General features: G+C 43.6%; 1 protein-coding gene and 1 long non-coding RNA gene across 5 annotated transcripts in view; one reads left to right on the top strand and one right to left on the bottom strand.

Annotated features, from left to right (window-relative positions):
- LOC120396918 overlaps nucleotides 1-25,338 on the top strand; it is a 49,045-nt gene that overhangs the window by 22,874 nt on the left and 833 nt on the right. For 2 of the 3 annotated variants that reach the window (XR_005593535.1, XR_005593533.1), the window contains exons 3-4: nucleotides 12,555-12,658; nucleotides 24,918-25,037. This is a non-coding gene — a long non-coding RNA (uncharacterized LOC120396918). The remainder of the gene's footprint in view (nucleotides 1-12,554; nucleotides 12,659-24,917; nucleotides 25,038-25,338) is intronic. The other variant, XR_005593534.1, reaches the window with a different exon arrangement.
- LOC120396915 (sodium channel protein type 5 subunit alpha-like) overlaps nucleotides 13,179-25,338 on the bottom strand; it is a 148,134-nt gene continuing 135,974 nt past the window's right edge. The window contains exons 18-22 of one of the 2 annotated variants that reach the window (XM_039522143.1): nucleotides 19,672-19,809; nucleotides 18,373-18,477; nucleotides 17,679-17,949; nucleotides 14,805-15,946; nucleotides 13,179-13,922 (exon numbers count right to left, since the gene is read on the bottom strand). In XM_039522143.1, the coding sequence (XP_039378077.1) occupies nucleotides 13,896-13,922; nucleotides 14,805-15,946; nucleotides 17,679-17,949; nucleotides 18,373-18,477; nucleotides 19,672-19,809 (1,683 nt within the window). In that variant the 3' untranslated portion in view covers nucleotides 13,179-13,895. Of the gene's footprint in view, nucleotides 15,947-17,678; nucleotides 17,950-18,372; nucleotides 18,478-19,671; nucleotides 19,810-25,338 lie in introns of both variants that reach the window. The other variant, XM_039522144.1, reaches the window with a different exon arrangement.

Here is a 25,338-nt window from a genome sequence, read left to right as displayed (position 1 = left end):
CCAGTCAGCAGCACAGCGCGGGAGCTAAGGCAGGCTCCGTGCTGCACCCTGGAAGCAGCCAGCAGGTCCGGCTCCTAGGGGCGGAGACTCCGCAGTGCGTGCTGCTATCGCCCGCAGGCACTGCCCTCCAGCTCCCATTGGTCGGGAACCAGCCAATGGGAGTGCGGAACCGGTGCTTGGGCAACACGTGGAGCCCTGTGGCCTCCCCACCTAGGAGCTGGACCTGATGGCCACTTCTGGGGCCCAGCATGGTGCCCCAGGACAGGTAAGGACTAGCCTGCCTTAGCCCCACAGCACTGCTGACTGGATTTTTAACAGCCCGGTCAGTGGTGCTGACTGGAGCCGCCAGGGTCTCTTTTCGGGCGGGTGTTCTGATAAAAAAAACCAGACACCTTGTAACCCTGGGGAGTGGGCACCGACTCTAGCCCCACGCTGCTTCTGGCTGGGGCAGAGGAGCCGCCAGTTTCAGCCCTGCACCACTTCAGCACTGGGGCTCAAAGCACCGGGTTTCAGCTATGGGGCTCTGTGGCCCCCCTGAATGGCTTCACATACCCCCAAAGGGCCATAGACCCCTGGTTCAGAATCGCTGCCTTAGTCCACTTCCCCATGGCTTTAAGTTCTGGGCTGTCAACCTGAGAATTTTTGCCTCACTTCTGTCCTTGAGGTCACTTCCTGTGCACGATTCTGAGGGCTCAATAAAAGTTTTCTGGTTCCTTCCCTGCTGTGTACTTTATGGAAAAAATTAAAATAAACCTTCCTTTGCCTTTTATCATATAAAAATAGCAGAAATAGTCAAATATGGTGATGCCTTTGAGGCCCAGCTAATGAGAAGAACACCACCAAGAATGGAGGCAAACAGAAGATAATGAAATAATTTTCATTTATTCCACACTCTCATTCCTACAATTTTCATTACAATCTAACATGCCCTTCCTTCCAGCATCTTAAAAATAATTAAAAACTAACTTCATTCCAGTACATTTACTTCAGTTTTAATGTGAATCATCAGCCTTTTTTCTTCTTGGGTTTTAATCCTTAATTAATTGTAATGCTTATTGACTTCAATGGGAATAGAATCAGGCAAAATATGACAACGTGCTTGGCTGCACTGGGGCCTAAGATTGGTGCTTTAAACATCTACAGGAAATTAAATTTAAAAAAATGACTCCTGCCCCCTTTCCTATCTGATTTCTATAGCATCTTTTCTTTTTGCCCTGGCACTTCACACCTGCATTGTTCTCTACTCTTTCTCCCATATACTTAGGCATTGTTACTATTATCAAGTGTCATATGGGTGCAGGGTGCTGTTCAAAAAGGGACCCAGACGTTGAAATCAGATCTGACAGCAGAATCAGGGCCATAGTTACTTTATTTTTCTTCCCTCTACAATGATGTCCAATGTGCCTTCTCTCCTCAGGTCAGTTCTCCTTTTCCAGTTGTTGCTTTCTCAGCTGTCCCTGAATGTGCTCCAGCATCTTTCCTGGGGTAACCCTTGCTGGAATGGCTGTGAGGGCAACTGGAGTCCAGCTCAGCAGCACATTTTAAAGCATGATTTCACTGAATGATCTCACTTCTTGAAATAGGAAGCCGAACACTTCATAGAACCAACAGAAAGACATGATCCCTACTGTAGTGTGAACACACAAAAACAAAGAGCCATGCCTTAAGCATCAATTAGAGATCTCCCTGACCAGGAAGTTCCTATGTCTATTAAGATCACTGCTGCAATGCATTGGAAAACATAATACCAAATATACATATAAAACGATGGGGTCTAAATTAGCTGTTACCACTCAAGAAAGAAGTCTTGGAGTCATTGTGGATAGTTCTCTGAAAACATTCACTCAATGTGCAGTAGCAGTCAAAAAAGCGAACAGAATGTTCAGAATCATTAAGAAACAGATAGATAAGAAGACAGAAAATATCATATTGCCTCTATATAAATCCACGGTATGCCCACATCTTGAATACTGCATGCAGATGTGGTTGCCCCATCTCAAAGGTTCAGAAAAGGGCAACAAAAATGATTAGGGGCATGGAACAGCTGCCGCATGAGGAGAGATTAATAAGACTGGGACTTTTCAGCTTGGAAAAAAGACGAGTAAGGGGGGATATGAAAGAGGTCTATACAATCATGACTGGTGTGGAGAAAGTAAATAAGGAAGTGTTATTTACTCCTTCTTATAACACAGGAACTAGGGACCACCAAATGAAATTAATAGGCAGCAGGTTTAAAACAAACAAAAGGAAGTATTTTTTCACACAATGCACAGTCAACCTGTGGAACTCCTTGCCAGAGGATGTTGTGAAGGCCAAGACCATAACAGGGTTCAAAAAAGACCTAGATAAATTCATGGAGGATAGGTCCATCAGTGGCTATTATCCTGGATAGGCAGGAATGGTGTCCCTAGCCTCTGTTTGCCAGAAGCTGGGAATGGGCGATAGGGGGTGGATCACTTGATGATTACCTGTTCTGTTCATTGCTTCTGGGGCACCTGGCATTTGCCACTGTTGGAAGACAGGATACTGGGCTAGATGGACCTTTGGCCTGACCCAGTATGGCCGTTCTTATGGACCTCTCTGGTAACCATTGAAGATGAAAAACTATATGATCACTCCACAGCTCCCTTTCTTGACAATAATAAATTATAAATTTATTAAATTAAATTATAAACTGATGTGCTTACCCCAAAAATTCTAAATTATCTTGAAATTATTTAAAAACTATTTATACTACGGTGTGCCCCTATCAATTCCATTTAAATAGTCCTGAGCATTATTTTAAAGATCAAGTCTTTGAGAGGGTCTGATCAGGCTTCATCTTGCATGTGGCGTTTCCTGTGGAGGGTCCTCACTTCCTGAGAGAGTACCTGTAGGACCCAGATCCTCTCTTTCTGACGTACCATGGGGATAAAATTTGCTGTCCTTTCGCAAGCGAGGCCATCAGCCCTGTGAAGGTCATTTCAGTCTTGTCAATGTGGTATGGAAGTGGACTCTTTTGTTTTTTATGTCCTCTAAGTGATGGATAACTAAAATATCTTTTTGTTTCCCTTATATTACTCAAACTCCATTGCTCTGCCTCAAGAGCCCGCAAGGATTCCAGTGGTGCAGATTCTATCCTCTGGCATGCTCACTAAACTTCTCTGTGTTAGCTTGATAGCTTTGTTTACCCCGTTTATACGATCGAACGGGGACTAGGGCCAGATCCGATCATCAAAAATTCAGATAAATTAGAGAATAGGAACGTGCAAGGCTGCAGCGCCATCTAGCGGCCACAGGAGAGATCGTTCCCTTCTGGACCTGAGCGTGCCGGTTGTCTGGTTAACGCAGAGCTGGATGATGGCGGGTCGGCTAAATGGCGTTTCACTGTATGTAAACATACTTTCATTGTCTTCTGCCTGTAATCAAGATAGTTAGACAGGGGAATCCACATTCCCTTCTCTAAGCTGGGCTCAGCTGCTTTCCAGACACACTTTAAGAACACATTTCCACTACACAAATGTAACTCTTTATACACTACCCACACATGTATCACACAGGGATTTTTGTGTTCGGCATGTCAACAGTTTACAAAGGATATCTTACGTGACACCTTTTAGATATGGTTTATGACAACACTGTGTTGGGGGTAGTGCCTTTGTCAGGCCTGATATGAATTACGTTATAGTGGGCCCTCCGCTAGTAGGCACTGAGGGGCTCTTAGCGTCACAACTGCCTGTTTTAAATTTAACTGTCTTGTATGCAATATTCTGTTTGCGTATGAAAAGGGCACCAAAAGATCACTTTGGTGTATTCTCTCTTTTCCTCATCCGTGAGCGGTAGAGCACGGGAGGATGTCTGCAGCAGCAGCATCCAGGGCAAATATCAGGGAGTTTACCTTGTATTCTTGTGTTCTCTCTATTAAACCAGAAGCCATCTAGAATTGATCAGATCTCTGGGCCCAGCAAGGCTAGCTGCCTGAGTTGCAAAAATTCACACTTCTGTAACAAAGCCATTTATGCTATAGGCTCCTTGGTTGCACTGCAAGATGGCTGTATATTCCTGCCCATCCTGGCTAATAGCCATTGATGGACATCATGGAGTTATCCTCCATGAATTTATCTAGGTCTTTTTTGAATCCTGTTATGGTCTTGGCCTCTGGTAAGGAGTTTCACAGGTTGATAGTGTGTTGTGTGAAGAAATACTTTCTTTTGTTGTTTTAAACCTGCTGCCTATTAATTTAATTTGGTGAATCCTACTTCTTGTGTTATGAGAAGTAGTAAACAACACTTCCTTGTCTACTTTCTCTACTCCAGTCCTGATTTTATAGACCTGTATCATATCCCACCCTTACTCATCTCTTTTCCAAGAAGAAAAGTCCCAATCTTATTAATCTCGCCTCATACGGAAGCCGTTCCATGCCCCTAATCATTTTTGTTGCCCTTTTCTGAAGCTTTTCCAATTCTAATATATCTTTTTTAAGATGGGGCTACCACATCTGCACACAGTATTCAAGATACATGGATTTATATAGAGGCAACATGATATTTTCTGTCCTATTTTCTATCCACTTCTTAATTATTCCCAGCATTCTGTTTGCTTTTTTGATTGCTGCTGCACATTGAGTGGATGTTTTCAGAGAACTATCCATAATGACTCCAAGATCTCTCTCTTGAGTGGTAAGAGCTAATTTAGACCCCATCGTTTTATATGTATAGTTGGGATTATGCTTTCCAATGTGCATTACTTTGCATTTATCAACATTAAATTTCATCTGCCATTTTGTTGCCCAGTCACCCAGGTTTGAGAGATCCCTTTGTAGCTTTTCACAGTCTGCCTGGGTCTTAACTATCTTTAGTAATTTGGTATCATCTGCAAATTTTACCACCTCACTGTTTACCCCTTTTTCCAGATCATTTATGAATATGTTGAATAGGACTGGTCCCAGAACAGACCCCTGGGGGACACCGCTATTTACTGCTCTCCATTCTGAAAACTGACCATTTATACCTATCCGTTGTTTCCTATCTTTTAACCAGTTACCAGTCCATGAAAGCACCTTCCCTCTTATCCCATGGCAGCTTATATGCATTAGAGCCTTTGTTGAGGGACCTTGTCAAAGGCTTTCTGAAAATCTAAGTACACTATATCCACAGGATCCCCTTGGTCCACATGCTTGTTGACCCCCTCAAAGAATTCTAGTAGATTGGTAAGGCAAGATTTCCCCTTACTAAAACCATGTTGACTCTTCCTCAACAAATTATGTTCATCTATATGTCTGACAATATTGTTCTTTATTATAGTTGCAACCAGTTTGCCTGGTACTGAAGTCAGGCTTATGGGCCTGTAATTACCAGGATCACCTCTGGAGCCCTTTTTAAAAATTGGCGTCACATTAGCTATCTTCCAGTCATCTGGTACAGAAGCTGATTTAAATGATAGGTTACAGACTACAGTTAGTAGTTCTGCAAATTCACATTTGAGTTCTTTCAGAACTCTTGGGTGAATACCATCTGGTCCTGTTGACTTATTGCTGTTTAGTTTATCAATTTGTTCCAAAAGCTCCTCTAATGACACCTCTGTAATGATATCTCATGTGCAGTCAGTCAGTCATAGGGGAGATTGAACAACCACCAACCATGACAGCCAATACTACATCCAGAGATTCAATTAGAGAGTCTGTGCATGGAGAGAGTGGATCCCATAAACCTATCCTCAACAGACACAAAAAGTGTCGAGGGGACTTTCTGGATGGTTTGATTCTGTAATGACGACCACCAGAGAGCCGTCCTCATAGATAAATGTAAAAAGGAGCAACTAGTGGTTCAAACAGCTGTTTCATGAGAGGGTTAAGAACATCGAGATCCCAAAGCAAAGTAGGATCTCTAATTTCTGTAAAAATATTCATAAGACATTTTGGGCACCTCATGGTGGTTGGATGGGTGAAAATTAAGAACCCTTCTACTGGTCAGGGGAAGGCTGATGGAACTCACAGACAGTCCTGATTTCTTCAAATCCAACAGGCAATCCAAGATTGTGAAAAAAGATGATGGCAGTTACACCAAAGATGATCTCTTTTCTATTTCTGGAGATGTTTGTCTTGTAGATTCCTTCCCACTGTTTAACAACACCTGTTGTACTTCCGATGAACAGGACACCTCTAGTCCCAAAAACTATTGAGGTTACTTGGAGTTGTGGAATGTTCAGACTGCAGTGAAGTGTGCGAGCAACATCCTGAGACAACAGTCAAGAAAAGATCGGGGAAATTTTTTAGGGAAAAAAGAAAATGGAAACAATTCCAACTATTATATATCTGATCAACTAACTAATGTAGTAACAATTGTGTAGTATATCCTAAACCTAAGGACAAAAACTGGCACCCACTAAACACCATTTCTGGCCAAAGGTGATTGAGAAGGAACTGAGGGCTGTTCACCCATACATCCCTATATAGCCTCAGTGCCGGCCTGAGAATGTGTAGGGTGCATGTGAGGGCTGAATGTGCACTGCTACCAAAAATCTCTGTACAAAGGTGCAGAGCACATGCACACCTGAAGTTGGGCACCCATAAGGACACTACTTGAAGATGTCTACTGTAATAGCTGCTGTTTGACGTTATCCAGAGCTATAGTGAAATGGAGTGCTATCATATATGACTACATCATCGTTTTTTTCCCAAATACAGATCAGAAATATTTATGGAACTCTTCTGACTTTTCTGCATTATTATTGATAATTCTACCATTTCCATCTAGTAATGGACCCATACCATTGGACCGATACCAATATAATCACTTTTTGTTCCTAGTTTACTTAATAAGCTCTTTCTTATTGTCCTTAACTCTTCCAGCCATAGATTTCTCCTTGTGTCTCTTTTCTTTCCTTATTCATCTTCTACAATTCCTAGCTTCTGATTTATATTAATTACAATCTTCTCCTTTCTTTCATGTTATATATTATTATTTAACTTTTTATAGCTGCCTTCACTTTCCCTCTAAACCAAGTCATTTTTGTTTTAACCAATATGGCTTTCTGCATTGTGTTTTTTTGGGCATCTAAGTAAATTGTTCTTAATTCCCAATTGTCATTAAGGGTACGTCTACACTACGGGATTATTCCGAATTTACATAAACCGGTTTAGTAAATCAGATTGTATAAAATCGAGTGAACGCGGCCACACTAAGCACATTAATTCGGTGGTGTGCGTCCACGGTCCGAGGCTAGCGTTGATTTCTGGAGCATTGCACTGTGGGTAGCTATTCCGTAGCTATCCCATAGTTCCCGCAGTCTCCCCCGCCCCTTGGAATTCTGGATTGAGAGCCCAGTGCCTAATGGGGCAAAAATCATTGTCGTGAGTGGTTCTGGGTAAATGTCATCAGTCATTCCTTCCTCTGGGAAAGCAACGGCAGACAATCATTTCGCGCCCTTTTTCCCTGGATTTCCCTGGCAGACGCCATAGCGTGGCAACCATGGAAACTGTTTTGCCTTTTGTCACTGTCACCGTATGTGTACTAGATGCCGCGGACAGAGGCGATTCAGCAGCGCTATACAGCAGCATTCATTTGCTTTTGCATGACAGCAGAGATGGTTAGCAGCCGTTCTGTACCATCTACCATGCCATTGTAAATTGTAAATTGGCAATGAGGTGATGGTTACCAGTCGTATTGCACTATATCTTCTGCTGCTGTCATAGGTGCCCCTGGCTGAGATCAGCCGGGGGCGCAAAAGACAAAAATGGGAATGACTCCCCGAGTCAATCCCTCCTTTAGGGTATCTAAAAATAGAATCAGTCCTGCCTATAATACGGGGCAAGTGTACCAGAGATCCAGTGTATCAGAGAACCAGAGAGCACAGCCGCTCCATGTCAGATCCCACAGGAATGATGAGCTGCATGCCATTCACAGGGGGTGCTCCTGCAACAACCCCACCTGTTGCTTCCCTCCTCCCCCAGCCTTCCTGGGCTACCGTTGCAGTGTCCCCCCGTTTGTGTGCTGAAGTAATAAAGAATGCAGGAATAAGAAACAGTGACTTGTTAGTGAAATAAAATGAGGGGAAGGCAGCCTCCAGCTGCTATGATAGTCCAGGCAGTACAGAATCTTTTCTTTACACATGAAGGGTGGGGGCTGATGGAGCTCAGCCCCCAGTTGCTATGATGAAGACGGTTACCAGCCGTTCTGTACCGTCTACTGGGAATGACCGGGAGGCCAGTCAGGAGTATTTATGGGATGATGACAAGGATGGATACCAGTAGTATTGCACTACACCATCTGCCACAAGGCTGATGATGACAACAGATATCTGCCATAGTGTACCATCACCCACCAAGGACGGGGGGGGGCGAGGATGCTACAGTTCAGTGCCGCGGCATCGCGTCTACCAGCAGCATTCAGTACACATAGGGTGACATTTAAAAGAGTCAAGAGATGATTTTTTCCCCTTTTCCTTCCGGGGTGGGGTGGGGGTACATTGACGAGCTATGCCCTGAACCACCGCGGACAATGTGTTTGACTCTACAGGCATTGGGAGCTCAGCCAAGAATGCAAATGCTTTTCGGAGACTGCAGGAACTGTGGGATACCTTGAGTCCTCAGTCCCCCCTCCCTCCATGAGTGTTTATTTGATTCTTTGGCTTTCTGTTACGCTTGTCATGCAGCAGCGTGCTGAGTCCCTGCTATGGCGTCTGTCTGGAGATTTTTTAAAAATGCTTTGGACTTTTGTCTTCTGTAACGGAGTTCTGATAGAACAGATTTGCCTGCCCATACAGCGATCACATCCGTATGGCCCATGCTGGAGCTTCTTTTTGGATTTTGATTTCGGACTGCATCGCCATCCGTGCTGATCGGAGCTCCTCGCTGGGCAAACAGGAAATGATATTCAAAAGTTCACGGGGCTTTTCCTGTCTACCTGGCCACTGCATCCGAGTTCAGATTCCTGTCCAGAGCGGTCAGTGGTGCACTGTGGGATACCGCCCGGAGGCCAATACTGTCGATTTGCGGCCACCACTAACCCTAATCTGATATGGTAATACCGATATTAGCGCTACTCCTCTCGATAGGGAGGAGTACAGAAATCGATTTAAAGAGCCCTTTATATCGATATAAAGGGCCTCTTAGTGTGGACGGGTGTGGCGTTAAATCGGTTTAATGCTCCTAAAACCGGTTTAAATGCGTAGTATAGACCAGGCCTGAGAATTGAAAGGGCAGTCTGCAGACAGGTTTTCTGTAAGTCTCCCTCAGGAAAATAGTTGCCACTTTCTGACCTCCTGTGGGATCCTGGAGGCTGGAAGATGAGAGGATGGGGCCAATCTCCAGGGGAAAGGGATCTGAATCACTTCACCTCATGCTGGGTCCGGGCTGAGGGGAGGCCAGTTGCACAGAACAAGGAATAAGCCAGAGCAATTGGATACGAGTGACTCACTGGTATCCGAGACATTGCAGGAGCAGGCACCTTTCATGAGGCCTTGCAGGTAAAGTAGCTTGTGGGAAGGGGAAAGCTTTGTGGCCTTTTCAGCCATTACAGCACAGACCTAGCCTATGTGCTAACCAAGATCAGAGATTTCTTCCTCTGACTCAGGGGGTTCCGTTGAAACTTTCCTGCTTGCTCTCCAAGTTGAGGGAATGAGGGAAACAAGGAGGGGTGGGGGCTTTGAAAAACGTACCCCCCAGCTCTATGGCATTTGTTCTGGCCTGCTCTCAGTGAAGGGAGCTTCCATGTGGCCTGCTCAGCTGTCTCCGAGGGGACCTCAACAACACATTGGCTGGGAGCCAGGTTTCACTGTGGCCTGTTGTCTGCCTACCATTTCAGAGAGGAGGTGCCATCCTCCAAGCCATCCTCAGAAAGCCCAAAGGAGGGGATTGAGTTTAGCAGGTGTGAGGAAAAAAACCTCAAAACCAGTGATGAAACAGAGAGCTGTTTAGTTACAAATCTTTTAAAACTCTCATGAAATCTGCACCGCAAAGGGACCCGGAGGCTGCAGCATGAGCCGCTCAGATGCAGAGAATTCTACAGTGCTCTTCTTGGGCTGCCAAACACCAGGATCACAGCCAAGAGCTGGCTTGTCCAAAGTTGCATGGGTACAGGGAGCATCTCACTGTGAAGGCTGGCTGCCTGGGAGGAACCAAAGGGGAACAATTTTCACTTTTTCATAGGTGGGGAAACTGAGGCAGGGAGGTTGAGTAACTTGTGCAAGCTTTCACAGGAAGCTTTTGTCAGAGCTTGGACAAGAAACCAGGGTTCCTGCCTCCCTGTCCTGTTACTGATAACAGGGCATTAAAGTAGTAAGAATTTTCTGGTGACTCAGTGGCTAAGAAAACACAACCTGGCAGGAGACACTCATTGGATAGAACCTCTGTAACCTTGATTGTAGACTTGGACTATCCTAAAAAAAATCCCCTTTCTATCAGGAGTCCTTTAAAACTTTGGATAATATTTTGAAAAGCACCTATGTGACTTAGGAACTTCTGTCCCATTTTCAAAAATGACTTAGATAAGTAAATAGGACTCAGACTCCTATCTCCCCACTGAGTTTTGAACTGTAAAAAGTACATCATATAACCACATCATTTGGCTTCACCCAGTTTAATACCTACTTCATCATAGTATCTTATTAACAAGAACTTCAAGCATACAATATACATCCTTACTCCATATTAATGAATGCAAGGTTAAGAACGTTTCTCTTTATAAGTCATTTTAACCAAAACCACTAGGTGGAAGTGTTCAGCAAGTTTAACCTTTATCTAGCCTGCGTTTCTAGTTTCATGCCACCTGCTGCTAATGTTCTCAGATTCTAAATTACTCCAGAACTAATTGCCTTGTAATTTTAGTCAAATTTAGATCAAGATTGAGAGTATTTCTAAATGGTATGTTCTGTCTAGTTCAATTACAAGTTACTGGGCTCATTGGAGGAATAATTGAGTGAAATGACCTGTTATGAGGGAGGTCAGATAGCTAAGTGTTGCTCAGATTTTTCAGGTTGCTGACCCCTTATTCGAAGACAAGAATTTTCACAACCCCCTTACATTTGCTACAAAAGTAAGAGTAAAAATGTATCAGTGGTAACAACGGTAAGCCTATATAATTTGTATGTTTTGAAAAGTGGACAGATTAAAACTAACTTGAAAGGCAAGCTTGTGCAGGAAGTAAGGGAGTGAGATTTTCTTTGTTTTAGATTGTAATAAAATTTCTAACACCTTCTAACCCCCTGATTGCCTTTCATGGCTTCCTTGGTGGTTGCTATCCATCGATTGAGAACCAATGGACTAGATAATCAGAATGATTCCTTTTAATAATTATATCCCATGGTATAACTGCTGATAGAACTAACAGAAATGGGTGTTTTACTGATTATTGCTAAGTGGTCCAAAAATCTTTCCGTTAATTCATGTTCTGATCAGCGTGTGCATGTGAAAGGAAATTAGCATGGTGATTACTATAATTTTCTGTCAAAGGTGTGTGCACTTAAGCTAGTGGGATGAGGTATACCGAGAAGAGCTGCAGTATCACTGGTTGTAGCCAGTTTCACTTCCCTTTACTATGGAGATATTTACTGGTGCTCTGTCACAGTCAGAGGTTAACTGATAATACAAAATGTTATCAAGCAAGTGTGTGTCTGGTGAAGTTGTGCTGGAATCGGTTCTTGGTCTTTTGCTATTTAATAATTTTTCCTAATGACTTGGAAGAAAACAAAATTATTACGGATCAAGTTTGCAGATGACACAAAGATTGGGGGAGTGGTAAATAACGAAGGGGCTACTGATACAGAGTGATCTGGATCACCTGGTAAGCTAGGCATAAGCAAACAATGTATAGTTCAATATAGCTTAATGCATAAAAGAACAGGCCATACTTACAGGATCCTGGGAAGCAGCAACTGTGAAAAAGACTTGGCAATAATGGTAGATAATCACAAGAACACGAGCTCCCAATGTGATATTGTGGCAAAAAGGACCAATGCAATCCTTGAATAACAGGGGATTATCGAGTAGGAACGGTCTGTTACCTCTGTATTTAGCACTGGTTCAACTGCTGCAACTGCGGCTGGAATACTATGTCCACTTCTGGTATCCACACTTCAAAAAGGATGTTGAAAAATTGAAGAGAATTAAAAATGAGTACAGGAATGATTAAAGGATTGGAAAACATGCCTTATATGAGGGACTGAAGGAGCTCAATCTGTTCAATCTGTTTAGTTTATCAAAGATAACATTAAGAGGTGACTTGATCATGGTGCATAAGTACCTACATAGGGAATATATTTAATAGAGGGCTTGCAGACAAAGGGATAACAAAATCCAATGTCTGGATATTGAAGCCAGACAAATGCAGACTAGGAATGAGGTGCAATTTTTTAAGTGAGGGAACCAAGGGTTGTGGTGAGTTCCCCATCACTGTAAATTTTTAAATCAAGATTGGTTAGATAAGGTCTAGTTCAGTCACAACAATTGGCTCTGAAGCAGGAATTAATTCAGACAAGTCCTATGGCCTGTGTTATGCAGGAGATCAGAGGAGGTAAGCATAATGGTCCCTTCTGCCCTTAACATACAAACATGAATCTATGTTCTTTTGGTGTCCTAGAGTCTCCTGCTTGTTTAACAGAAGAGTAAAGATGAAGGTTGGCTAGTCTCCCAGCGAGGGTTACAAATGAAAAGGAAATACTTGTAATTGTACATTTTCGCAAGGTGAGATGATGGGGGCTTCATAGACTTACACATAATTCAAAGCTTTGCAAGATCGCTGGTGTGCAGAATGCTAAATATTGTATGTGTGCAGTCCACAAGATGGGGCAGGTACCTACCTCATACAAGGACATGTGCAGGAATTTAAATTTGACTGCTTTTGGAGGGTATTTTAAAACAGCAGTCAGGGGCTGGGGCAGCGAACAGTGGTCAGCTGCTGGGGTTGGAGTAGTGGATGGGCTGGGTCTGAGGCCAAAGCAGCGGCTGGATCTGGGGCTGGAGCAGAAGTCGGAGCTGGGGTAGTGAACGGTGGTCAGCTGCATAGTTCCACTGATTTCAATAGTACAGAGTCACAGACTTCAATGAAACTATGCTGATTCACACCAATAAAGGATACTGCCCATGGTGTCTGGCTTCAAAGTACAGGGAGAAAGTAACAGCATGGGCCCAAAACTCCATAGTGAGAGACCATTTACACCAGGAGAAGCAGGGGGAATAAAACAGAAAGAAAGATAGATAAAAGGCATTATAAATATTATTTATTATTTTTTGTATTCAAATAGTACCGTGAAGCCTCAATTAAGACTGGGACCACACTGTGCAAGGCACTGTACGTATGCATAGTAAGAGCCAGTCCCTGCCCAAAGAGCTCACAATCTAAATAGATAGACAAAAGTGGGAGAAAGGGAGATTTATTAAAGGAAGTATTAATATTCCCATTTTATAGAGGAGGAACTGAGTGAAAGACAGATTAAGGTACATCTGCACTGCAGTCAGACGTGATTTTCCTATGGTCATATGGAAAGTCTGTAGCCAAGCAAGGAACTGAACCCAGATCAGAGTCCCAGTCCAGTGCCTCAGCCACAAAGCCAAGCTTTTTTTCTGTCTGAAAACACTGTGGGGAAGAAAGGAAAGCTGTGCCTCCCCTGGACCAGTCACCCTTGATAGTCACATGAATCTTGCCACTTTTTAAAAATCTTATCTTGAAAAGTGATTTACATATACAATTAACAGTTTTAAATATGCAGTGTAAGTGTCAAGAGAGACTTGAGTGGTCTTGTGGCTCTGAATACCTAACAATGCAAAAGAAAGGAAGACAAATCAGTAAATGAAAAGCAAAATGGTTCATACAGAAAGTATGAACCCATGCATCTCAAATAAGTATTTACACACATGGTAGAAGAGACTGAAGGCAGGCCAAGGTGTAGAGTTCTTTGTGGAGAAGTCCAGGCTAATGATATCATGATGTCATAAGAGTCACAAAGATCTTTAGAAAGAAAACATGATGAAGATAAAGATGCCAACTTCATAATTCCAGAGGAAAAGCAGTTCAGTTTTGTGTAAAAAAAAATTCTAATGTAATTCATTACTGTTTTTGGAATGTTAAGTATTACATTTATTGTCATTATACTGCAGTAACTTGACTACAATAGTATACATACCATGGCTATTGTTTAAATTCATCATATTGGAGGAGTTCCAGTACAGTTTGACATATCAATGGTTCATGCAATAGCTATGTTTATAGTATATGGGTCACAGAACTGAAAAGATTGGGGGTCATTAGTCTACCAGGTTTACACCCTCTCCCCCTACTTCAAAACCCTAACAAACCATTATATTTTCTCCCACTCCTTTCCCAGACAGCTATTTCTTTCCAGATATCTTGAAACTTATTTTCCACTTCTTGAACTTGGTTCACAACGAGGCAAACCAATCTAAATGGGTGGGTGTTTGGTTAGCAGAAGTAAGCAAAGTGCAGCTCTAATCAGCTCTGTGACTGGGCCATAGTAATAAGATACCAAGGATTCTGCCTTAATTCACAACTGCCACCAATATAACAGTTATGACTCTACACAGATACTTCCTAGGTATATCTAAATATAAACATTGAGTAAAGTTGAATGTAGCAAGGTCAAAGGTGACAGCTTATGAACTCCCATAGTTAAGGATAGAAGTACCTTAGTTTCTTTTGCAACTAATGTTTAAAAAGAAGGCTGCTTTGGTTGCTGTATATTTACATCATTATCTTCTGTGAATATTTTAAAGCATTATTAACAAAATATTAAACAATGTATTCTTTATCTTTGTCTGGAGATAGCTGACAACCTATAGGTACATCACATTTGGAAGAGTCCACCGTCTTTACCTGGAGGTTGTCATTAGTGTCCCCGGTGACACTGTTATAGGATGGAGGGAAAGATGTTGAAGACACAGTCTCAGACTTGTCTAGATTCCTACCATAATTTTCATTCATCATGAATGCAATGAGACCTTCCTTCTGTGAAGCATCTTCAAGGATGTCACCATCACAAGTTCTGTGATATAAGAGAGAGGCCTGCTTCATGGACCGTTGAATCAAATGTCTCCTATAGGCCCTCTGGATAATAATGGCAGAAACCTCCTCTTCTTTGTGTCTGAGCGTGGATGTGATTGGTTCATGAAAAAACCTGGATGGATTGGCAGCCATAAACTTTTCCTCTGTCTGTTCTTTTAGTTTGTCCATCTCCCCAGATTCTCCTAGCACCCGTTTGGTAAAAGCAAACAAAATATCCAAACAGTGGATCCTATCTCCGCTAGCCAAGGGAAGGTCCATTGCTAGGAGCTCAATTTTGTTTGGTTTGGCTATGCGTAAAGGTTCTGCCAAAGCATCTGCAAAGTCTGAAAGTGCAGAATACTCAATAAATTGAGTTGCTTCAGGATCAAACTTCTCCCAGATTTTATAAAACATATCAAAGTCATCTTCACCCACAGGATCTGTACTTTCTTCAGTGGCAGCATTGAAGTTCTCTAAAATAACAGCTATATACATGTTTACAACAATGAGAAATGATATAATGATGTAACTTACAAAGAAAATAATACCCGCAGCAGGTTTACCACATTCTCCCACAACACCTTGTATGTTTGGATCACAAAAAGGAGGTCCAGTGTTTAAAATAGGACTGAGAAGACCATCCCAGCCAGCAGATGTTGTCATTTGGAAGAGACAGAGCATACTATTAGCAAAGGTTTGGAAGTTGAACATGTCATCAATCCCACTCTCCCACTGAACATAAGCAAAGTTAGCCATGCCAAAAATGGCATAAATAAACATGACCAGAAAAAGTAAGAGGCCAATGTTGAAAAGAGCAGGAAGGGACATCATTAAGGCAAAAAGGAGAGTTCTAATTCCTTTGGCAGCTCGGACAAGTCTTAGTATTCGTCCAATCTGAGCCAACCGAATGACTCTGAAGAGTGTAGGTGAGAAGTAATTTTCAAATGCATTAACAATGTGAGAAACCAGAGTACCTAAAGAGAAAAAAAAAAGGATTAATCAGTTAGAATTTCTAATTTCTTCTGAATTAGTAACTAAAAGAAATAATATTATTCGTAAAACTGGTATGTCCCTGACATTAATGCGTTGATGATCTAGCATTGACAACTCTTACAGGAAAACTTACACATTTTAAAAAAAGATTAATGGCTTATCTGTAAAACTTTAGAAATTAAAAAAATAACACACCTTTATGGAATTGTATGTTGTGCCCATAAAATCTGTGAGCTGCTGCACATGGAGAACACACATGTATACGTAAGTAGGTGTTCTATGTATAGCATTTTGCACAGCCACTGGGTGTGTAGGTTATGTGACTGTGTTTTAACATTTGGTCATAAAGGTTGAAAAAAATCAAAGCTCAAATAACAAACCAAAACATGACACCAGAATCATAGGCACTCAGATGCCTAGATGAGAACCATGTAAGCAAGACAAGACAGAAACAGATAAAGTAAATATAAGTGTAATCCATGCTAACAGTGTGACTTTTGTCCCCTTCTCTTGTGATTTGACTACTTTATAAGTCTGATAATGCCATCAAACTAATGGAGAATTCCATTTTCTCTAGCAGTAGAATCTATTCTTTTCAATCCAGATGTCCTAGATTCAATCCCTGCAGATGATTAGTCCAGGGGTGTCCTTATGCAACGAAATGCTAAACTTATTCTGGTCTTTCTAAAGTGTTCCACTGCAGCCCCAAGTAGTCTCATACGACAACAGAAAGAAAAAGGTGCTCTTCTAAACATCATTTGGTCAAAACTTGATGGAAATATCTATACTTTTTTTTTCACATGATAGAAGAACTGTTTTCTTTCTCTTGTTCTCCCTTTAGGTCTACTTATTTATTTTTGCTATTTGCTGGGAAGTCCTTGAAGCAACATGCACTATAGAGAAATACTTCTCTAAAAGAGAAGATACATTTTAAAATTCTCCTAATCATTATGGGCTTTACAGGGACCCACTTCTTTGCTTGTCTGTTTTCACCCTTATGTCATCACAGAGGAGGTAGAAAGGGAAAGAGGAAGAGGAAGAGATTAGGATACATTTGTCCCACTACTCTTATTGCTACTGCAAATATGTCTAATAGTGTGAGGGAGTAGACATATTTAAGACTGGTGGAAAAAAGGCTAATGGATAATTTTACATAGGTTTTGTAATAACTTAGATAAAGAAATCTACATATATGGTCCTTTTTATTGGTATTTAATACATTGACTTTTTAATGTGCTATGCTGAATAATTCCACAAAAGGCCATCTTGGACATTTCTAAAGATGTCTCTAGAAACACTGTGCCCTTTAAACATGTAACAAACTTTAAGGATGTACTTTTTCCTCTGTCACTAACACTTTGCATCCTTTGTCGAACTGATTAATATACTTTATTCATAAATGTACTAAGTGCATAAAAAAAGCATGTATTCCTCTTAAAACGAGGAAAAGGCATGAAATCTATATTTATTCATTCATTTTTTGATGTTTCCAGTTAAATTAAATTATTTGTTTTTCAAAATGGCTAATGGTGCCAAAAATGCACATGGGTCCAAATGTGATACGTAGGGAATCCAGAAAGGGTAGGAGTGGACTTCCAAAACCACACGGACAACTCCTAGAGCAGAAAGGAACGGGGCATGGAAACATAAAATGATATATGGTGGTGAAATATAAAGGGCTATTACTGAGGTTGTTGGAATAGTTTTACATACCAACAATAGACATAATGACCACACTTAAATCAAATATGTTCCAGCCATTGGTGAAATAGTAGTGTCTCAGAGCCAATAATTTCACGATGCATTCTACAGTAAAGATGGCAACAAAGAACATGTTGATTTTGTTAAGAATGTCAGTCTTCCTTATACTTTGATCATCAGTTTCCACCATCATAGTGATCATGTTAAGGCAGATGAGAATCATGATGATAATGTCAAAGGCTTCGCTTGTTACAATGTCAAAAAAAACCCCTTGGTATTTGTTCTGCGGAGGGGAAAAAAAGTATTTAGTATTAGTTATGAAAATGTGGCCATGCTTAGGCATGCGTATTTACTTACTAGCAGTCTTTATGTGTTTCAATGTTATTTAATTCCATTATAGATAGATATATTGGAGAAAGGTAGAGTATAAAAAATGATAGCATAATTTCCTTCCCATTCTGAAGGATAATCAATTCCATGGTAAATATTTCTGCAAAGAACTTCATAAATATGTATTCTTTATAATCCTTCAGTGGCAATTTGTTGGTACAGAATTAATTCTATGAACATTCTCTGAACATCAGTGGAAGCAAATACATTATATATAATTAATTAATACATACATTTTTGGGTGGATTAAGTTAATTTTACTATGGATTTTTACTGACTAGAAATACTTTAGTTGGAAGAACTCAAGTGGTCTCACCAATGGCCTTGGGATAGGTTTTTGGGGTTTCTTGGATCCCAGTTTTTTTATTGCGTTATAATATTTTCTCTGTTCTTCTGTCATAAAGATGTCTTGTCCACCTAAGTATATGGAGATAATGATACTGTTACTATTGATGAGAAAAAAACATCCTTGCCAGGCAAGAGTCTAAAATTTTGGAAGCTAACATTTCTTTTTCTGCCTTTTTATCTCTTTCTGTTACTAATCCTTCTCACAGTACCTAATTGGGATCAAATGCATTTTAAAAAGTTATGTGGTGGCACTCCACTGGCTCAGAAAGCAGGAAAATGACTAGGCACATGAGGGAAGGACAGGGCCGGTGCAACCATTTAGGCGACCTAGGCGGTCGCCTAGGGCTCTGGGATTTGGGGGCGCCATTTTCTTCAGCAGCGACCGCAGCAGCCGGATCTTCGGCCACCCCAGTTGCCTCCGGCATTTAGGCGGAGGAAGCTGGGGCAGGGGAGTGCGGGGAGGGCCGCCTGCAGCAAGTAAGGGGGGGCAGCACGCAGGTGAACTCCCCGTCCCAGATCACCCCTGCCCTGCCTCCTCCCCGATCACGCCGTGGCTGCTTCACTTCTCCCACCTCCCAGGCTTGCGGTGCCAATCAGCTTAGGCGCCGCAAGCCTGGGAGGCAGGAGAAGTGAAGCAGCAATGGCGTGCTCAGGTTGCTCATGCGTGGAGCAGGGGTAAGCTGGGGTCTGGGGGTCAGGGGAAAAGGTGGGGAATGAGGAGCTGTTGCAAGAGGAGCGCCTCAGGGCAGAGAGGGCGAGCTGCCACAGGGGGGGCGCCTCAGGGCAAGGATGCGGGGTGGGGGGACAAGGAAGTTTCGCCTAGGGCACGAAACATCCTTGCACCAGTCCTGGGGAGGGATCAACTTGTCCCCTTCCCCTTGACCTGTTGTTGCTGCCCTTACCAGCTCTGTTGCACTGCCCAATCCCAGAGCTGCTCCTCAGACCCTGTCCCACAGTGCTTAGCTCCAAGGTAGGGGAAGTAGCATTCAAGGGACTGTGTAGCTGACTTCACAGCCTCTTGAATCAGTGCTGCCTCTGGAGCCAACGGCTACATGGAGGGAAACATGGGAAAGGCATGGGGAAGGGGAAGCACTTCATAGCATTTACACTTGTAATGCTGCCTCAATTAAATTCAATACTGATGGTGTTCCATGTAATAAATGTAAATAAATGTTTTAGAGCTTCAGTGTACAGTTGGCATCCTATACGTTGAAGACAACATGTAAGGGATATATTAGGGGCCTGGAAACATATCCAATATACTTATCTTTTTCTTTTGTTGGTTAAAATTGTCAATAATGACACCAACAAAGAGATTCAGTGTGAAGAAAGATCCAAAGATGATGAAAACCACAAAATAGAGGTACATGTATAGATTATCTTCCTTCATTGGCTGTTTGTCTTTCTGCAAAAATGATAACTAAGATGAAAAATGACTGAAAACAATATGCCTCTGTTCCTAGAATGAGTTCCAAATCGGTGCTTCGATCCCCCTGTGCAGAGTTCATTGCAGGATATCAAATTTACTATACCACTACAAATCATGAAAAAAGTTTTCTCGATAAAAACTTCTAGTTGTCAACAATAAGTACTCCTGACAGAATTCTGCGCCCCTGCAGGAGAACAGAATTCATATGGCCTGCATATTTCTGTGCAGAAAAATGCATAAGAAAGAAAGAAAAATCTGCCAGAGGACATGCCTCTTCTCCGGTAGCTCATTCAGTGCATCTATTCCAGCGTGCCTGGAGCAGCCACAGAGACGGGGGAGAGGGGCTGGGTGTGCATGCCTGTGTGGTTGATCACTGGCGAGGTGTGGGGGTAGAGGCTAGGTGTACATGCATGCCAAGGAGAGAGAGAGAGAGAGAATCTGTCCCTCTTTCTTGAGACTGCAGCTCCTGACATGGAAGGGTAGAGCTTTTTATTGTGCATGAGGCTAGCTATGTCCTGTAGGCACAAATGTAGAAGCGTGCCTCTGTAGTAGCATTGTTAAAGTTGCTGTTGATGTTTAATCGAGCTCATTCTCTAAGGCATAAATGTAGCAGCCTGCCTGTGTAGTAACATTGTTAATGTTTCTGTTGTTAGTTAACTGTTCCCATTCTCAGTCAATTTCCCCAGGAGCATAAAACCTGTAAAAGTTTTAAGGCTGTTACATTTCCAATGTGATGTAAAGGAGCCTTCTTATAAATGACAGTAAGGAAATCCTCAGCTAGGAAGATCTATGCACTTTTTCCCTTTTTTCCTGTTCCAAAGTGGCACAATGGAGTTAGATTACAGTTCAGGATTTATTTTACGTACCCATTTAAAAAAAAAAAGATTTTGAGGGCAAATAAAATATCAGGACAATCAGAACCAAGCACTTCCGAAAGTACCCAGCCAGGTCCAGGACAATGATTAGCAAAACTGTATGACTTTCATGTCTGTCAGTCTGAGCACTTTAAAATAACTTTATTTTATTTTATTTTATTTGCTGCTGCTGTTTGGTGTTCCGTAATGTAATTTAAATGAAAATCCAGGATTATAACTAGAATGCTGGGTATGCTACCAAGTGTTTGTAACTTAACTTTCACATGTTTAGGAAATGCTGAATAGTTATTGTGACTTTTTTTCTGTATTGTAGTTTAAATAAATTACCAAAACAATTGAAACTGGGGTGATTATATTGTATTATTACGACAAATACAAATATGCAGAATTTTGAATTTTTTGGCACAGAATCCCCCCAGGAATAAGTAATTCTTACATTTCATGAGTGCATTTGAGGAGGGGAGAGAAAATCTACAGTGTGACTGTTGGATAAAGTTAAATCTAAGGACACCACAGAAGATGTGGATGACAATTTTACTGAGAGCAATGTTTCTCCTAGCACTTGGCTATCCTTCTTGGGGACCTGAAAATATCTTCTAAAAATAATATGCCTAATTTTCTGTTGTCAATGAAGTAAATGGGCAATGAATTTGGCCCAATGTATTTTAGTGGTATTACTGCTATTGTCTGTTGTTTTGATTTCTCTGCAATCTTTAAGGTCTTCTCTGTCCACATATGGAAGAGATCACTGCACCTCACACTGATGTTGATTATACTTGTGCTAAGAAACTTATAGGACAATATCTCCCATTCCATTTACGCTGCTGACAAAAACATTAAAAGCTTGAAGAATTAATTATTTTAAGGAGAGTGAGAGGAGTTGCACTTCTGTCTTCATGCAAGGACACAAGAAAAAGTTTCTCTTTTTAACCTTCTGTTTAAACTATATATTGTGACTTAATATATGCCCAATTCAACTTCCATTGAAGTCAATAGGAGTCTTTATTGACTTCAATTAAAGTTGAATCACATCTTACTGGCATGATTTTCAAAGGTTCGAGGAGCAACCCACAGCTTTGATTGAGGTCGGTGGGAACAGACAGTTACCTTTTCTGTAACTGATGTTCTTCAAGATGTGCTGCTCATGTCTATTCCACAATAGGTGTGCGTGATCACCATGTGCACCGGTGCCGGAAGTTTTTCCCTACCAGTACCTGGAGGGGGGAGTGCCCCCCATAACCCCTGGAGTGGCGCCTGCCTGGCATGGTATAAGGGGAGCTGCATGCTCCCCCCACCCCAGTTCCTTCTTGCCAGACAACTCCAACAGAGGGGAAGGAGGGTGGGATGTGGAATAGACATGAGCAACGCATCTCGAAGAACACCAGTTACAGAAAAGGTAACTGTCTTTTCTTCTTCGAGTGATTGCTCATGTGTATTCCACAATAGGTGATTCCAAGCTATATCTGTTGGAGGTGGGTAGGAGTTCACAAGTTCCCAGGATGGAGGACAGCCCTGCCGAACCCAGCGTCATCCCTGGTCTGGAGGATGATCGCACAGTGTGAGGTGAACTTGTGAACCGAAGACCATGTGGCAGCCCTACAAATGTCCTGGATGGGGACGTGGGCTACGAAGGCAGCCGACGAGGCCTGCACCCAGTCAAGTGTGCCCTCAGAATGGTTGGCGGGGGAACACCCACCAGCTTATAACAGGAATAGATGCACAAAGTGATCCAACTGGAAAGCCGCTGAGTGGAAATCGGCTGGCTCCTTGCACGCTCAACCGAGGCGACAAACAGTTGCGAGAACTTTCTGAATGGCTTAGTCTGCTTGAGATAGAAAGCCAGAACCCCGCCACACATCGAGCATGTGGAGAGGGTGCTCCTCACTGGACCCGTGAGGCCTGGGGCAGAGGACTGGTAGAAAAATATCCTGACCCATGTGGTAGGCGGAGACCACCTTTGGGAGAAACACGGGGTGTGTGCAGAGCTGGACCTTGTCCTTATGAAGACCATGTAGGGCGGCTCGGAGGTCAGGGCCCTGAGCTCCAAGACTCGACTGGCCGACGTGATTGCAACCAGGAAGCCCACTGTCCATGAGAGGTGAGACCAGGAGCACATAGGCAGTGGTTCAAACAGAGGCCCCGTGAGACAAGCCAACACCAGGTTTAGGTTCTACTGCAGGATTGGGGGTTTAGAATACGGAAAAAGACGGTCCAAACGCTTAAGGAACTGGCCAGTCATAGCATGGGATAATATCATGTGCCCTTGCACTGGTGGATGGAAGGCCGATATGGCTGTCAGGTGCACCTTGACTGACAAGGGTGCCAGGGCCTGGGACCTCAACTGCAGGAGGTAATAAAGGATAAGCTGGATTGAGGTGGTCACCGGGGAGACATCCCAGTCAGCCGCCCACCTAGAAAACCGGGACCACTTCACCAAATAAGTGCAGCGAGTGGAGGGCTGTCTACTTTTAAGGAGAATGCGTTGAACCTGCTCTAAGCATGTCCTTTCCTCTCCACCTAACCACTGAGCAGCCACGCTGTGAGGTAAAGACCTGTTAGGTTGGGATGGAGGAGGTGGCCCTGGTCCTGAGAGAACAGATCTGGACAGAGCGGCAAAGGTCATGGCGGAGCTACCACCAGGCCCATGAGGGTCCCATACCAGTGCTGTCTGGACCACGCCAAGACAATCAGGAGGACCTGGGCCTTGTCTGACTTTATCTTCTCCAGGACCCTGCTGATTAGAGGGAATGGGGGCACGGCACAGAGAAGCCGGCCTGACCAGGACAGGAGAAAGGCATCAGAGATAGCACCCCTCTCCAGTCTCCTCTCCCTATGCCCCCCCTCCCCACCGGGGCATCACCAGTTCGTGAATAGGTCCACCTGGGGAGTTCCCCACCTTTGGAAGAGCCGTTGGGTTACTTCCAGGTGGCGGGACCATTCATGTTGCTAGGAAAAATCTCTGCTCAAACAGGGGCGGCTCTAGGCATTTTGCCGCCCCAAGCACGCAGGGGCAGCTTTAGGCCTATTCCACCAATTCCCCCGAATCGGGTCCCGCGCCTAAGAGGGCCCCGCGCCCAGTGAGAATCCTTTCCCTGGCTAGAGGTGCCTTTTTAATTTTTACTCACCCGGCGGCACTCTGGGTCTTCGGTGGCACTTTGGTGGTGGGTCCTTTGCTCGCTCTGGGTCTTCGGTGGTGGGTCCCTCAGTGCTGCCGAGGACCTGGAGCGAGTGAAGGACCCGTCGCTGAAGTGCCGCCGAAGACTCGGAGCACTGTCCAGTGAGTACAAGCCCCACATGTTTTTTTACATGTTTTTTTTTTAAAGTCATCCCTGCTGGGGGCCGTCAAAACTGTTCGAATTGGGCCCCGCACTTCCTAAAGCCGGCCCTGCAAGCACGGCAGGCAGACTGCCTTCGGCAGCTTGCCTGCGGATGGTCCGCTGGTCCTCTTGGCGTGCTGGGGCCTGGAGCCGCCCCTGGCTCAAGCAATCCACCCTCTCATTCTGGGCGCCCGGTAAGTGGAAGGCCTTCAGATGGATGTCCTGGGCTATACAAAAGTCCCACAGCCTGAGTGCTTCATGACAGAGGACAGAGGATCAGGCCCTGCCTTGCCTGTTGATATAGAACATCAGGGCCATGTTGTCCATGAGGACTCTGACTACCTTGCCCTCCAGGTGTGAGCGGAAGGCCATACATGCCAGCTGTACCACTCTGAGCTCCTTGACGTTTATATGTAGGGTCAGGTCTTAAGCTGACCGCAGGCCTTGGATCTGAAAGTTTCCCACATGGCCCAACCCAGGTCCAATGCATCGGACACCAGCTCCAACAACGGGGCCCTGTCCCTGAATGGGACCCCTTGGAGAATGTTGTTTGGTGCGGACCACCACTGTAGGGAGGCAATCACAGAGTCCAGCACAGTGAGGACTTTGTCCATCCTGTCCGTGGCCTGGGAGAACTTTGAGGCCAACCAAAGCTGGAGGGGCCTCATCCTGAGTCTGGCGTGATGGACATGCACGCCAATGTGAACGCTGACATGTGATCCAAGAGTTGCAGGCAAACCCTGGCTGTTGTCACCTTGTGGAACCTTGTGACCAAGTCGATGAGGCCTTTCAGGGTCTTGAATCTATCTGGCAGGAAAGAGGCCCTGGACGACCCAATAAACTCTATGTGTTGGATCGGGACTAACGTGGACTTGGTGTTGTTTACCAACAGGCCCAAGACACTGCCCATGGACAGGAGGAGTGCCACATCATCCCTCACCTGTGACCAGGAGGTGCCCTTGAGAAGCCAATCATCCAGAGAGGGAAATATCTGGACCCCCCGCCATCTGAGGTAGGCCACTACCACTGACATGCATTTTGTAAACACCCTGGGGGCAGTGGACAGACCAAACGGGAGGACCATGAATTGGTAATGATTCTGTCCCACCACAAAATGGAGGAAGCGCCTGTGCCCTTGAATATTTGGTGTGGAAATATGTGTCCTGTAGATCGAGGATGGCGTACCAGTCCCTGGGATCCAGGGAGGGGATGATGGAGGCCAGGGTGACCATGTGGAACTTGAGCTTCACCATGTACTGGTTCAGACCTTGGAGGTCCAGGATGGGTCTGAGCCCCCCTTTGGTCTTCAGGAT

The sequence above is a fragment of the Mauremys reevesii genome, linkage group 2 (genome assembly GCF_016161935.1).
Source record: "Mauremys reevesii isolate NIE-2019 linkage group 2, ASM1616193v1, whole genome shotgun sequence".
Classification (NCBI taxonomy): domain Eukaryota; kingdom Metazoa; phylum Chordata; order Testudines; family Geoemydidae; genus Mauremys; species Mauremys reevesii.
This window is presented reverse-complemented; position numbering and strand designations above follow the sequence as displayed.